The sequence below is a fragment of the Penicillium cosmopolitanum genome (genome assembly GCF_028827165.1).
Source record: "Penicillium cosmopolitanum strain IBT 29677 chromosome Unknown utg000005l:1.0-4006212.0:1.0-4009387.0, whole genome shotgun sequence".
NCBI lineage: Eukaryota > Fungi > Ascomycota > Eurotiomycetes > Eurotiales > Aspergillaceae > Penicillium > Penicillium cosmopolitanum.
Window position 1 is genome coordinate 2,787,222 of NW_026622675.1, and position 14,563 is coordinate 2,801,784.

Consider the following 14,563-nt stretch of genomic DNA (forward strand, 5'->3'; position numbering starts at 1 on the left):
CCTTTTCTCAACTCGCACCCGCTTTCACTCATCCATTCTAACTTAGAACTGAGCCATGCAAACGCAAAGATACCCATGAGACACTCAGCCATGAAGAAATCACGATACTCTTCCTCCCGACAAAAGGCTTGCCAAAATTGCTCCATCTCGAAAGCGAAATGCGACCGAGGTGTAGGACGATGCAATCGATGTATCACACGCGGTCTCAACTGCACATATGCTCGATCGCACAGAGTGGAGGATTCAACACAGCATACGCTTCCTCCCAACAACGATGGTGGACCTTGTAGCCCCGCGTCCTTGACGGACTCTCTCGGCACAGGCTTTGGAGATGGGATGTCGTCTATGATTGGAAGCACACGGTTTTCGGATTTCACTTCAATAGGAAATATGGCGATGCCTGCAAGCGTTTCTGGCTCACCGGCGACCCTCTCCCTGAATTCAGGTCGAATGGACACAGCTCCCACAGCCGTTGCTAATACACATCTACCGAGGAATGCTCAGGATAGAGAAGACATTCTGGATTTCACAGGGCTGGAACTACTATGCCCAATTGATGTGGACGGGATCACATCCCGTTGGATGAATCCTTTCATTCCAGACTCAGAGCAAAGGATTAAACAATACCCCACCAGCATCATAGCTTTTATCTCTCGAATATTCAAATCTTATGCCGGATCCGCTATCCGTGGTCGAGGAATCTTACCATTCATCCACCCCACTCAAATGAAGCCTCAGGTGCCGAATTCGCCGCTATCAACGTGCCTAAGCTTAGTGCGAATGTGTCAACATCCACTACCAGGAAGCGAAAATGCCGCCATTATGATATTGCAGCGTGAAATGGATAATATTACCGAATCCCGCGAGACTTACGATGACATATCCTTGTTGGCTGCTTTTCAGGCATACCTTATTTACTCAATGGTTCTATACTTTCGACTTGACTTGGCTCGCGATCATTCTCTTCGACATACGATGATTACCTTACAAGAGCTCGCGCATGCTTCATGCAAAAGGGGCCTTGTTTGCGCGACCGATCAAGCTAGAACCAGGCCTAGGTGGGAAGAATGGATTGTCACAGAAGCAAAACGGCGAACTCTGTACATGATGTATCTGTTTGATAGCGTCATCTCCACGCAGGAGAATGTTCCCACCTATCTTGGCACTGAGCTACAAGGACTTCCTGCGCCTGCATCTCGGACGATATGGGAGGCAGGAACTCGATCTGATTGGGAACAGTCGTACAATCTCTTCCTGGCGGAATGGATGGAACCTGGTCTTGCGATTGATGAACTTTGGCCGATTCCGGCGGAATTCATTGAGGTCGAGATCGCGAAAAGACGGAGTAGAGTGGATCACTGGTTGGAGGATATTGATGGATTTGGAACTATGCTTTACGCGGTAGTAAGTTGTACACATGGGGGGGTGAAGAGTTGTTTTATCATGGATATTTGCAAGGCCTATTTTAGTACCTGCTAGTAGTAACAAAAATACTTATAGATCTTATTCTAGGTATCAGTTACTAATAAATACTTTACACTAAGCACTCTGGTCAAGTGCTCGCAAGGCAGTATCGAGCGATATAACATGCAGGTTCATTCGGGAGAGAACATTTTGAAGAAAAAGCTCTTTGAACTCGGGTGTGTCACTTGGGGGTAGTTCCAGCACGTTGCCTTCGATCACATAAATATCGTAATCAAGGTCGAAAAGATGATAGATCGTGCTCATAACCACGCCAGATAGAGCCAGACCAGACTAAAAATATTAGTAAAACCGATCATAGCGTGGAGAATGGCAAGACAAAACCTGACTCACAATGATCACTGTGTCGATATTCTGTGCTTTCAAGATTTGTTTCAAGGCATTACCAGATGTCGCTGACCACCTTGTCTTTTCAAGGACAACATCGTGCTCATCCAAGGTAAAGCGTTTGTCAATTTGAGTTTCAGGAGTACCAGTCTTGAATTCTCCAAACGGAGTAATAAGCTTCGCAAAAGGCTTTCCACGCTTCACTTCCGGTTGGCCATGGGCAAAAGCGAGTGTCGTGAAGATAGTCAAAGGACGAGATGATTTTTTGTGGACGGCGTCATTCCATTTAGTGTAGTTCTGGATCAATGCTTGACCCTCGGGTGTACTCTCAACAGCACCCAGAAGCAGTGCCATCCAGTCCAAGTTGAGAATGGCATACCGCTGCCCAAAGGTTGGGATTTCTGGAGCTTCAGAAGCCATCCCGATCGATTTTCGAGAGTTTTGAAAGAAAAGAAAAAAAAGTAGTGAAGTAAAGCTGAATTCAGTGGGGAGAAAGTTGTATTTAATAGGTTTCTTGCTTTATCTCATACTATACATTCTTAGTGGCGGGCCTGGCGGGGATGGGAGAAAGCGGAAATGGGGGTGGCCGCAGGGCACTGCTTGAGCTGGCAGTAGCCGACTACATTCATTGTGGGGTTTTGTTACTGTTTTACGGTATTTATTACTGGTTTTATTATGGCAATATGCCGTATCTTCTCTGTCTTCTATTACCGCGGGTGTGGCGTTAGAGTGGTTCTGGTCCCCGATGGTGGGAACGCCTACATAGCCACGGCGCTCAACTCCGCTCAACTCCGTCAGCTGCCCGACACCCTCGCCCTTCTTGATGTTATTTAAAGATCTCTCGTTTCAAGGGTTACTCCCACTTATTTACTTGCAATCCAATAAATTTTCATCCGACAACTCAATTAAATCTTTTCATTACCATAAGCAATCATTCATTCCAAGCCATTTTTGAAGTTAGAATGTCCACGGAGACAAACAAGGATCCCTCTTTGAGTGATGCTCCGTCCTGGAGCGATGCATCAGATTTGGCATCAGCAGCTCAAGCTCCGCCAGAACCGCCGTATAGCATCTTTGACAAGAGGCAAAAGTGGTTAATCGTGGCCTTGGTTTCAACAGCAGCGACCTGTGAGCTTCATTCAAATTTCGGATGCGAAAAGATCATCGACTAATGCTTCTTGTAGTCTCGGGGTTTGCATCCAATATCTATTTCCCAGCTCTACCAACAATCGCGGCCGACTTAAACGTATCACTGGAACTCGTCAACCTTACGGTCACGTCTTATCTCATTTTTCAGGGAATTGCGCCTAGTCTTTGGGGTCCCGTATCGGACGTCAAGGGCCGCCGAGTTGCTTACGTCTGCACTTTTATCGTTTTTATCGGCGCGTGCATCGGGTTGGCGGAAACGGAAAATTATGCCACGTTGATTGTGCTCCGATGTCTCCAGAGCACTGGAAGTGCAAGCACCATAGCCATTGGCTCCGGTGTTATTGGAGACATTACCACCCGTGCAGAGCGTGGAGGCTTCATGGGCATCTTTCAAGCCGGACTTTTGGCGCCTGTTGCTGTTGGGCCGGTTATAGGTGGTGCTTTGGCTGGCTCAATAGGCTGGAGATCTGTGTTCTGGTTTCTAATGATCTATGCGGCTGTGTTTCTCCTCGTTCTCACCTTTGTACTGCCTGAAACGCTTCGATCCATAGTCGCCAATGGTAGCGTCTCATCACCTAACCTGATGACTCGCTTTCCGTTGCAGACTTATCAAAAGCTTTCAAAGGTGGAAACAGACCCGGATACTCCGCTACCTCAGCTTGCGGCCAGAAAGAACGTTGATATTTTCGGCCCTTTTCGCATCCTTATTAGCAAGCAGGCTGCGCCGATCATTCTTTTCCTCGCTATTTACTATGCTGTGTGGCAGATGAGTATCACGGCTATGTCATCGCTGTTCAGGGATCGCTACAGTCTCACTGAGATCCAGATTGGTCTCACGTTCATTGCGAATGGCGTCGGGTCTATCATCGGAACACTGATAACCGGAAAAATACTCAATGTCGATTACGGTCGTGTTAAAGCAAGCTTCGAGGCAAGAGTTTCTACGGATGTTGAAGACGAAAGCGCGGGATCTCGCACCAAGAGCAACCAGGAAGATTTTCCGCTTGAAAAGGCTCGCCTCCGGCTTGTACCGTTCTTCTCGCTGCTCCAATGCCTGTCACTTCTTCTGTTTGGGTGGACAATTCAGTTCCCTCGTCGCATTCACATCGCAGTTCCGATTGTCTCTACTTTTATCACCGGATGGACTGCTGTCTCGATGCAATCTGTCATCATGACCTACCTCGTTGATATCTATCACGACAAAAGTGCCGGGGCTAGTGCAAGTCTCAATTTAGCGCGATGCTTGTTTGCCGCTGGCGGCACAAGCTTTGTCATGCCTCTGATCAATGCCGTTGGCGTCGGTTTGACATTCACAATTTGTGTAATTGTTCAAGTCTTCGCATTGATCGGTCCGCTACTGCAGTGGAAATTTGCGGCTGGCTGGAGAAGAAAGGCCGAAGCACAGAACACACAGAATGTGTGAGGCAGCCGACTATGGATCATGAGAGTCAAGCGACAAGTGTTAATTTACAAACACTGAATCTTCGCGGCATAAAAATTAATACTATTCATTATCATAATACAGTTTGTTCGGAGTTTCAACGGGAAACTCGGCAAACCCATCTCAAAACAGCCGCACTCAAGATCACAAAATTATTCATCCACGAAAGCCCATTTTAGAGTATTTAGAGGACATAATAAGATCTTATATCTTAGAGATCATCAATCTTGTAACTCAAAGGCTACCGCGTAGCCAGATAGTAGTAGAAAAAAAGGATGAAATAACACAAAAGTGATGGTAAACAAAGTATGCAGACTTAACGGCAGAGCCAATTTGAGGGTCGTTTATCTCAATGGTTTTCTTCCATATATGACGTATCTGAAACCCAATTTTAGTATATAGTCCCGAACATGCTTCATCTAGAGACTCACTCCTTGACATAAGCGTGCATGTGTTTATCTCGTAGTTGTTTCTTAACGGAAGCCTGGAATATTTTAGACACATCTTCACCCCAGCCTAATACTTGAGTGAACAGCCTGAGAGAATATGCCTCAATAGCATGCTGCACCATTGCGGCCTGGAACTTCCCCAGCTCCTTGAGATATGGATCTTTCGGCCACGGTGAGTAAGGAAGGAAATAGACGAATTGGTTGACATCCTCAAACCCGGCCTCGATAAGCCACTGTCTTAGATAAGGGTAAACATTGTATGGTTTTCCAATTGCATTCGAGGCCATATCCATTGCTCGTAGTAATTCAAATATCGGTGAGTCTGGGGGACATGTGCCATCATCACTCCATGCCCATACTGCACTTTCTTGTATTTCAAAATAGGCGCCTGGCTTTAAATGATCGTAGCAACAATTGAATAGTTGAGGCCAATCTGAAACGCAGCTGTAGGATTGTCAATAAATTTCTGACGAGGAAGAAGATTCGAACGACGGACCCTGCGAGTAACCTTGCATGGATGAAGTCAAAACTTGATGGCTCATAAATCCATTCCGATTCGAAGTCTTCAACCACAAACTCCACATTCGGAGGTACCCAATTTGGCTGGATGGCACTGATATCGTTGCCGATGATGCTAGCCATTGGGTATTTTCTGATCAATGGATTAGCCTGCCAGCGTATAAGGTTTTCTTTTCCACAACTGATATCTTACTCTGCGAAATCAAGAGCCCAGATTCCAGTACCAGTTCCAAGATCCAAGACTTTCTGTGGGTTGTTTATTGGGGCTTTGTGAAGTTCACCTCTCATTAACAAGAGCCATCTTGTTTTGGTTTCAATTAGCGATGCGGATTTCCAGGAAGGGGCTAGTAAAACTGACATATGATGTGTCTGAATGCGTTATTAGCATTGCGTTTCGGCTAAAAGGGGTGATAGAGAGTTTACCAAATCCATTCGATCTTGCTCTTCTTCATCGTTTGGCATCCTTAATTTCATCAATCGGTAAGCCTCGGCTGCGCAATAAGCACGATAAGATGCTGTATTTACATGTAGTTACTCTGTGGGGACATTCACTTAGATCAATATTTCGGAGTCGGATGGGATGCGATGCGACATACTATTCTGTTACTGTGATAGCGCCTCCCATTTTCATATTCGTATTCCAAGATGCTCGATGATAAAGAAGTAAGATCGGACCCTTCGCTTGCAAATTCACTGTCTTCATCCTGTGAACAGTTAGGATATTTCTGGCCAATGAGGAATAAATGACATCACGGTAAAGGTATCCGCAACAATCGGAGCGCTGGTGAATGTGTTGCCCTGGGCTTCCGCGTCTCCTGCTTGATGTTCTGTGGGCTTCAATCCGTTTGGAGGACTGTCGTTGGTATTGGGGAGCACGGGCGAATTCATGTCGACTCTCACAGGCTGATAGCTTGACGGGTCGCGCAAAAGGAGACTGACTAGGCCAAGAGGCTTTGCGAGGGGCATGAGGTGGCGAGGATGGAGCTTATAGTTTTCAAGGTCCAGACCTGTGCGGGCCCACGGTTATGCGACCGATCGGACCAGCACCAGTGAGGAGGCTTCTCATGATTGAATCGCGATCCGCAAAAACTATCCTGCAGGTCAGGAACCCCCCCCCGGATCTTGCCTTTGGAGGTAGAATGTGAACGAGGATACTTAACTATGTGATCGCTCTTTCAAAATGAAAAGTCTCAAATTGTCTGGATGTTTGATTAAGAGCAACCCCGAGCAACCTACTCGTCCCAAGGCCTAAGTAAGTGCGAAACATCGCAATTCCACAGTGTCCCGGTTCGAGTGCACTGAATCAAGAAGATAGCTAGTGGATGAACATATTGACTCGTTCGCGCATAACTAGATGTTACCAGCCTGTTGGGTCAAGGCCTTCACTCCCAGCCTGGTGATCGACACGCAAATGTTCCAATTGGTGGACGGCTCCTTAGCAGCGTCCACGGCCTCGGGAAGAGGTGACCCTTTTTATTCCCAGCGAAATGGCGAGCCTGAAGTAGCATCACACCCCGATTTTTCTGTATCACAAGTTGATAGATCATCATAACCTCAAGTTGGCAATTCTCCGAGGTCGTTTCCAAAGTTAGAGATTTTAAGGGCAGGTTGGTGAGTAAGGAAGGTCCATAGACATATATATCTTTTAAAGCAAACAAACTTATCAATTTTAATGATTGAAAATCAAAAATTTACCACCATTATTGAGAAGTAATATCCTGGAAATATCGAGTCTACCTCAGCTGATAAAGGAGCGAAACGGAGAAAAAGCCAGAATTGAGAATTTATGGAACCGAGTCAAGGGAGCGTTTTGGTATGGCGAGGCAATAATCGACAAGAAAAAACCCTAAAAAAGTGCACCGAAGGAAATACATCTGATAGAATCGCGTGTAGTTTTCCGTAGGCTGGAAGAAAAACATATTTAAGTACTAGTCAGAGTATATTCAATTCTTGTGGTATCGCTCGGCCATACCCGCCGCTCCTTATGAATTTTCCGATATGCCCGATAGAACCGACGTGACCGACTACGAGCGCGACCAACATCCAATGAAAGTGGGAATTTTCATGTTCTAGGGAAGCCTTACCAGCTTAATGGAAAAAGGATCTAGTTATGAAACCATATAAAACGAGTCTTCTGATGCTGTCTTTTTCCATTTCTTTTGTCTCCTCACAAGTCTAGAGAATCGCCATCCTGCCACTTCCCTCAACTCGCTTTTGAATAATTGGTTAGTGAAGCCATGGCTAAAATAAAATCAATGTAAAAAAAGAGGGTTTCCGGGCTAACTATAATATAGTCACTCTATCTTCCTCGGAAATGTCTCTTAATATTCTCGTCGTTGGGGCTGGAATTTGTGGCCCGGCTTTTGCAACTCTTCTTCAAAGATCCAATCCCAAGCACAAAATCACGATTCTAGAGCGCTTTGACTCCTTACGCACATCCGGACAGCAAGTTGATCTGAAGACTCAAGCTCCTCACATTCTAAGAAAGATGGGCCTGATGGAAACGATCAAGGCGCATTGTGTGAATGAGACAGGGCTTGAAATGGTAGACTCCACAGATAAGCAGGTCTCCTACTTTCCTGCCACTGCTGCTGGAGAGCGTCGCCCTGGACTGACGAGCGAGCATGAAATTATGCGCGGGGACATGGTGCAAGTGCTTTATGATGCCAGTGTCGAGCGAAATGCAGCATTGAAGCCTCAAATAGGAAGCCAAGGGGGCATATTGTACAGATTTGGCCAAACGATCACGGCTCTTGACCAACACCCAGATGAAGTGGAAGTGACTTTCTCCGACGGAAAGAAACAGGGCTTTGATCTCGTTGTTGCTGCAGATGGACAGGGATCACGAACCAGAAGACTCGCATTTGGCGAGGAGGTCAGCGACGCAGCTTTTAAATCGCTCGGAATTCATGGTGCTTATTTTAGCATTCCTCGAATTGAAAGCGAAGGAAGCCTCGCGCGAGGACACCTCGCCCCAGGAAGACGAATGATCATGACCAGAACAAGTGACCGGCCAGTCACTGGAGTTCTTCTGTTTGCAATGGAACAGTCTAATCGACTGAGAGCATCTTATAAAGAACCACAAGAGGCTCAAAAGCAAGCATTTTCAGAGACGTTCAAGGATATCGAATGGCAAACTGATAGATTGATTGAGGGCCTGAGAAACTCTGAAGACTTTTATGCTCATGAGCTTGGCCAGATAAAAATGGGCCAACTTTCAACCGGTCGCGTTGTGCTCCTTGGAGATGCAGGCTACTGCCCGAGCCCCTTCACTGGACTTGGAACCAATCTTTGCCTAATGGGAGCCTATATTCTTGCAGGCGAACTGGCTAGACATGGGAGCGATGTCAAGGGAGCTTTGAAGTCATACGAAGATGAAATGCGGCCTTTTATAGATGACTGTCAGCGTTTCTCTACTGGCAGTCTTGGACTTTTCTTTCCCTATTCGAGACTTGGTGTTTGGTCTATGGGAAAGCTCATGTGGGCTGTGTCTAAAGTCAACGGACTTTTCCCTCAATTCCAAAAGGTCGACAATCACGATGGGTGCATTCGCGAATACCCCGAATTAAAACTGAAGGGTTAAATCAAGTGCTAGTGAAATAGATTCAGCTATTCATCGATGTATTTTTAAAAAAAGTTCGTTGGCTTCTCTCGACTAGTACTTGAAAACCGGTAGTAAGTCGATACTTAACTAATCCTCGACAATAAGGACCGTACGCAAGTGCTGCATGACTATCAAGATATAACTACTATAGGTACAAAAGTAGTTCTGATTCAGTATAATTTACCTTGGCATAAGGGTTGGAGAAACAATCGAATAACAGAGGTGGAAACACACTGGCATTCTCGAAAGATACTAAACATTAGCTCAAGCTTACCTCTTCAAGGCAGCAGAGCGCATCTGTGGCAGTTCCGGCCGGTCCATCAAGCAGTAAGTTCACGTTTTCCAACATCCTCTACAGATATGATCAACGTCATATGAAGTAACTCTTTGAGTTGAAGGACAATCAACTTTCACTGGCCTTCAGTGGATCAGAGTCCAAATCCACGATGAAAGACAAACGCCACCCGTAGCTATCTCCGCCCGCAACGGGTGAAAGCAAGGTTGAGATCCAATTGGCAACGATGGCGAAGTTCCAGCCAATCACATTCCGTTACTTGCTGGGATGTTGAACTTAGCATTCCCAGCAAAGGATTTCGGGCACGGTCAGTATCGAAACTAGCGAATTAAAATTGAGCCTATCGCTTTGAGCTCCCAGAATCAAGCAAACCGGAAGGCATCAAGGGGTCACCCGCCTTGTAACCCGCCAATCACACAAATTCTAGCCGTCAAGGACGATCCCTGTTGATAACAGCGTGTGGGGTAAACGAAGTCAGAGGTTTCTGGAAGTGGCAAACCCGATTACGTGCCGCCCGCTTGGCTTTGGGCGGCTGTGCAAGGTGACAATTCCACAAGACATCGAGCAAAAGCTTTGGGGGGAAGGGCTTCACGAGATTGCGTCGCGACTTCACGCAAAAGCAGATAATTCTTTTTCGACTGGGTGTACTGACTAAGGTTGTCACGGGATTTAGGGATCTTCTGGCCTACTGCAGGTGTACAGTGTGAGGCTCACGATGGACCAAGTAAAAGTCGGCCTGATTCGTGGATAGGCCACCGAAGATGAGCAGCCCCTTTTCGTTCACAAGGACCTACAGTAGGCGTTTGGTTCATGCCGGTTCAAGGAGATGCAATACGCCGTAGCCTGATTTGTGGGCAGGCCACCGATGATCATCGGCCCAGTTTCTGTTTTTATACCCTATGATGTCATGCACTACGTTCAGGTCCCAGCCTTGTATGGGGTACAGCTAGTATCATGGAAAATTATCTAAGAACCTGATAGCTCGACTGACGTATCAAACAAACCATAATGTCACAATGATGTGGGAAACTCTGTGTTTTAAGATGGTGCTTGTCACAATGGAACGCCCTACTTATCCCTTGGACATACCCCGTACCTTGTTTGCTTTTCCAAGTCAAATAGCATACAGGTTCACACCGCCAGCACGGAGCTCGACATATTAAAAATAACAGAAATTTGGATTATTATGAGACTAGCGCCTTCCTCACCAGTAGCCTTGGGGGCGCGCCATCTTGACATGCCACTCGATCATATCGGCAAGCCTGCCAACGGAGGCAGTGACCCACTCGCCAATTATAATGATGGAAGAAAAGCCGTGCAGGGAGCTGGCTCGCCCTTGAAGAAAAGATTCCCATCGTACCCTGGTCTTGATCGTTTTGAACTTTTGGATTTATTGGGTACAGGAGCATTTAGCAATGTCTATCGAGCCTCCGACCGCGAGAACAAGAACGCCAAAGTCGCAGTCAAGGTCCTGAGGAAGTTTGAAATGAACGAACAACAGGTATGGATCTGATCACTTATTAAAGTATCCTGAAAATGAGAGCTAAATATCACATAGAAAGGAAACGTCAAAAAAAGAGATCGAAATTATGCGACAATTGAGACACCCCAACGTATCCGAGCTTATCGACTGCGTCGAGACACATCAGTATTGCCACATTATAATGAAGCTCAGTTCCGGCGGAGAGCTGTTTAATCAGCTGGTCAAACTTACTTATTTGAGTGAGGATTTGGCCAGACATGTCATTAAGCAAGTTGCAGAGGCGGTTCTGTATCTCCATCAAACGCTTGGCGTTGTTCACCGGTTCGTTTCACTTCATCGCCATCCCGAATATTGGACATATGGACCAAAGCTAACCGCCATTGCAGAGACATCAAACCAGAAAATATTTTTTTTCGAGTCAATACCGATGAAGCCGAGCAAGACTCCGAAGCCAACACTTCCTGGAGAAGAAGACAAACTTGACGAAGGAGATTTCATCCCCGGCGTGGGCGGAGGAGGAATCGGGTCTGTCGTTCTAGGAGATTTCGGGTTGTCTAAAATTATTGCTGGCGTTCCGACTGCAACACCGTGTGGTACAATGTCATATGCCGCACCTGAAATAGTGCGCGATGAGAAGTATACCACCGAGGTGGATATGTGGGCAATTGGCTGCGTGTTATACACTCTTTTGGCCGGGTACCCACCCTTCTACGACCCCGACACAAAGGTCTTGATGAAAAAGGTTGCAAAGGGGCAGTACACTTTTGATTCGCCCTGGTGGAACGACATATCCAATGACGCCAAAGACATTGTTTCAAGACTTTTAACCGTGAACGCGGAGGAGAGGTTGAACATTAAAGAATTCCTTGCCCACCCCTGGATCACGCAACCTGGCAAGACAGAAAATTCCAAGGAGGCCAAGAGTACATCTCAAAAGGCCCATGATCCGAATGGTGATACGAAAACCGCCAAAACCCCAGAGTTACCGGCCACAGAAGCTATACGTGAATCGCGCGTGGAAGCACGAACACCTGGTTTCATGAACGTTCGAGAGCTGTTCGACGTTGTGTTCTCAGCACACCGAAATGGAGACAACGAAAGACGACAAGAGTCCCCCGAGGCAAATTTCGTCGCGGCCACTGAAAAGAGAGAGTCAAGCGATGAGAGTATCCATGATAAGCTTGTTATTGAAAACAGCACGCTGCTCCAGAAGCGAGACGCGAGGAAAAAGGAGTCAAGGCCCGACTCACGAATTACGAATGTATGATTAGGTTTTGTGAAAGTAGCCATAATTGAATATTTACACCAGAAAACACTAAGGTCGAGACTGCCCCAGTGATATTGCTTATTTTATCACTTGCAAGGCGGGATAGCTTCTGGAAAAAGTGTATGATACTAGTAGTTATTACAAGTATTTAATAGCTAGTATGTTTTCTTGACAACTGTACTAGTTAGTAAAGTTCACAATTGCTTGCAATTCACCAAGACATCGTGCGCATGCATTGTAGGCATTTGACTAGATGAATAGTAGTAGTATGCTTTCCGCATGCCCATTGGAGAAATATAAAAGAGAGTTGTAAATTCATTCTGTCATGACCAATATTCGCTCAAAGAGACTAAAATCTAGTAAATCATCAAAAGCAATTCTAAAAAGAAAAGCAATGCTATATAGTAACACAATCGGCATTAATCCTTATTCCTTCCAAATTTCCACCATTCCATCATTATAATTCTAGACGCTGACCAGCGGAGTCACGGTGACACTGAAGTCGTTCTTTTCACTCAAGTAACTCTCGGAGCCGGTTTGGATTGTAATAGGCTCCTCCTCGTTGACGCTTGTTTCTTGAGGGGTGCGATCTGCTGCAGGCCAGATTTCATGACCGACCTCTTCTTCCTTCTTGCGGTGTTCCATGACGACCTCGCGCACTGTCTTCTGGAAGTGGAGCGGACCAAGCTCCATCTCGGGGTGGAGTAAACCGTTGACGAAGACACCGGCGTTGATGTTCTTCTGGGTACCGATGCAGAGGTACTTGTCCTCGGACATGATCCGCTTGTACATGTCGCTGATAATGCTGAAAGCCTCATCGGTGGCATCCTTGTGACGGTAGACCTCATAGCGCATCACACAATGGGTTGGGCTAACAGGGGTGAAACGCTGCATGAAGAAGAAGTTGGGACTATAGAAGTTAGAAGTGCTCTGGAACTTTATTGGCGATGAGATACTCACGAGATATTGAAAGAGGCATTTGGCCAGAAGTAAGTAGTGGCAATGCGGAATCCTTTGGCGATCTGATCCTCTCGTGGAGCACCGTAGTGCTGAATGTGGCCGTCCTTGGGCTTGACGTAATAAGAGTTAAGGTCGGCAATTGTGGGAATGTCGGGGTGAGCGACTTGGCAGTGGTAGCATTCGTTGTAGTTATCGGCGAGAATCTTCCAGTTGAATGCGCCCTCCATATCCCAGGTGTGGTCGAAGTTATACTCGTCAAAGTTGTAGTATTGGAAGCGGGGCTGCTCATCGGCGCCCTCGAAGTCATCCTTCCAAGCAACCTCTGGGGTTTCAGATGAGTCCAGGTTCACCCAGACGAATCCATTCTTGTCGAGGTGCACGTGGGCAGGCGAGAGATCCTCGCTGAGGAAAGCCTTGATCTCGCCTTCATGATCCTTAGCAACAACGAACTCGTAGCCAGCAGCGTCATAGCGGACCCAGTCGCCGGCATTGGGGACGCGGGCCTTGTGTGTGGTGAGGAGCCACTTGCGGGAGAAGATAGCTCGGCGTTCAAGCTCATACATGGCTTGAGAGGTGTACCAGGGTGCGGGAAGAGCGCGAATAGGGGTCTTCTTGTCCTTGGCCTCCTCAACAACTGGTGTGGCGGAGGTGCCGAAGAAATTCCTCAAGAATGACATTGTGAATATGATTAATCAAAGACGGGTCTTTGGAATAAAAGTGTAGAGAAGCTTGATGCTTTGATTGATCTTTGCTTTAGAGTTGCTGATAACTACATCTCAACCAGAAGAAGCTGCGTTTCTATATAGCTATCTCGACCAGCTTGACACGGCTTTCATGACGCCCCGTCCGATGTCTTGGACGGTACTCGAACTTTCGCATCCGAAATGGGTGGCATACCACAATGCGCACGGCAATCATGTGGCCAATTTCCAGCCATTGTCCAGGGGTTTCAACGGGAGATATACCTAAGAACCGGTCAGGTGATCGGTAGATCACTATCAACACCGAATGGCTTGAAGGCTATCGGGCGCTCCTTGCCTTAAAGGGGTTAGCCCCGTCCAAGATACAGCAGGGATAGCTGCTGATATCATCCCGAGCTCCCCGCATCATTGGCTGTGGGGAGCGCCAGTTTGATCTAGAACACCGAGATAGAGCCGCCCCCGGGTCGGTCTAAATCCGTTCCACTCCGGCTGTTTAGAGATACCTTAAATGGTAATCTTTATCATTTTTACACAGCTTAGTATCGCGGCCCACAGCCGGATGTCTGGGGAATGACCCGCAATGAGCTGCAAAATAACAAGGCTAGATGCTAACCGTCATACAGATGTCATTTCTGAAGATGGGTGGGTCAATACTTAGTTGCAACACTCATCTATTTGTTTATCTTGTGCCCGTTCTCCTATTTAATTAAGTGCAAAGCTCTCCAAGCTGGAACGTTCTTTCAAGAAGCATACCATGGAGAGCAGAAACTTAATTGGAATTCAAAATAGGATCTCGAGTCTGTGAGAGAGGTCATTTGATGATGGGTAGCTACCAATCCTACACTAGTAAACTTTAACTATGCACCACGGCTATGTCTATCGCGCC

The 14,563-nt window shown here is 46.7% G+C and overlaps 7 protein-coding genes across 7 annotated transcripts; 4 read left to right on the forward strand and 3 right to left on the reverse strand.

The window, feature by feature from the left end:
- Window positions 1-90: 90 nt before the first annotated feature.
- On the forward strand, window positions 91-1,479 carry N7509_004051 (Zn(II)2Cys6 transcription factor domain-containing protein; the record flags this gene model as incomplete). Its single annotated transcript, XM_056628688.1, has 1 exon — window positions 91-1,479. The coding sequence occupies one exon, from the start codon at window positions 91-93 to the stop codon at window positions 1,477-1,479; it is 1,389 nt and encodes a 462-aa protein (XP_056491422.1).
- A 60-nt stretch (window positions 1,480-1,539) lies between these two features.
- On the reverse strand, window positions 1,540-2,229 carry N7509_004052 (cysteine hydrolase family protein; the record flags this gene model as incomplete). The annotated part of the gene is made up of 2 exons (XM_056628689.1): window positions 1,540-1,755; window positions 1,816-2,229. 2 exons carry the CDS (start codon window positions 2,227-2,229, stop codon window positions 1,540-1,542), a joined length of 630 nt encoding a protein of 209 aa, XP_056491423.1.
- Window positions 2,230-2,771: 542 nt separating this feature from the next.
- N7509_004053 (putative MFS multidrug transporter) lies at window positions 2,772-4,381 on the forward strand (the record flags this gene model as incomplete). The annotated part of the gene is made up of 2 exons (XM_056628690.1): window positions 2,772-2,937; window positions 2,994-4,381. 2 exons carry the CDS (start codon window positions 2,772-2,774, stop codon window positions 4,379-4,381), a joined length of 1,554 nt encoding a protein of 517 aa, XP_056491424.1.
- Window positions 4,382-4,743: 362 nt separating this feature from the next.
- On the reverse strand, window positions 4,744-6,333 carry N7509_004054 (class I SAM-dependent methyltransferase; the record flags this gene model as incomplete). The annotated part of the gene is made up of 7 exons (XM_056628691.1): window positions 4,744-4,777; window positions 4,831-5,292; window positions 5,345-5,500; window positions 5,561-5,736; window positions 5,791-5,882; window positions 5,975-6,071; window positions 6,121-6,333. 7 exons carry the CDS (start codon window positions 6,331-6,333, stop codon window positions 4,744-4,746), a joined length of 1,230 nt encoding a protein of 409 aa, XP_056491425.1.
- A 1,348-nt stretch (window positions 6,334-7,681) lies between these two features.
- N7509_004055 (uncharacterized protein) lies at window positions 7,682-8,950 on the forward strand (the record flags this gene model as incomplete). Its single annotated transcript, XM_056628692.1, has 1 exon — window positions 7,682-8,950. The coding sequence occupies one exon, from the start codon at window positions 7,682-7,684 to the stop codon at window positions 8,948-8,950; it is 1,269 nt and encodes a 422-aa protein (XP_056491426.1).
- A 1,553-nt stretch (window positions 8,951-10,503) lies between these two features.
- N7509_004056 (uncharacterized protein) lies at window positions 10,504-12,016 on the forward strand (the record flags this gene model as incomplete). The annotated part of the gene is made up of 2 exons (XM_056628693.1): window positions 10,504-10,767; window positions 10,829-12,016. The coding sequence occupies 2 exons, from the start codon at window positions 10,504-10,506 to the stop codon at window positions 12,014-12,016; spliced, it is 1,452 nt and encodes a 483-aa protein (XP_056491427.1).
- A 465-nt stretch (window positions 12,017-12,481) lies between these two features.
- Window positions 12,482-13,653, reverse strand: N7509_004057 (aromatic ring-hydroxylating oxygenase subunit alpha; the record flags this gene model as incomplete). The annotated part of the gene is made up of 2 exons (XM_056628694.1): window positions 12,482-12,926; window positions 12,977-13,653. The coding sequence occupies 2 exons, from the start codon at window positions 13,651-13,653 to the stop codon at window positions 12,482-12,484; spliced, it is 1,122 nt and encodes a 373-aa protein (XP_056491428.1).
- Window positions 13,654-14,563: the final 910 nt, after the last annotated feature.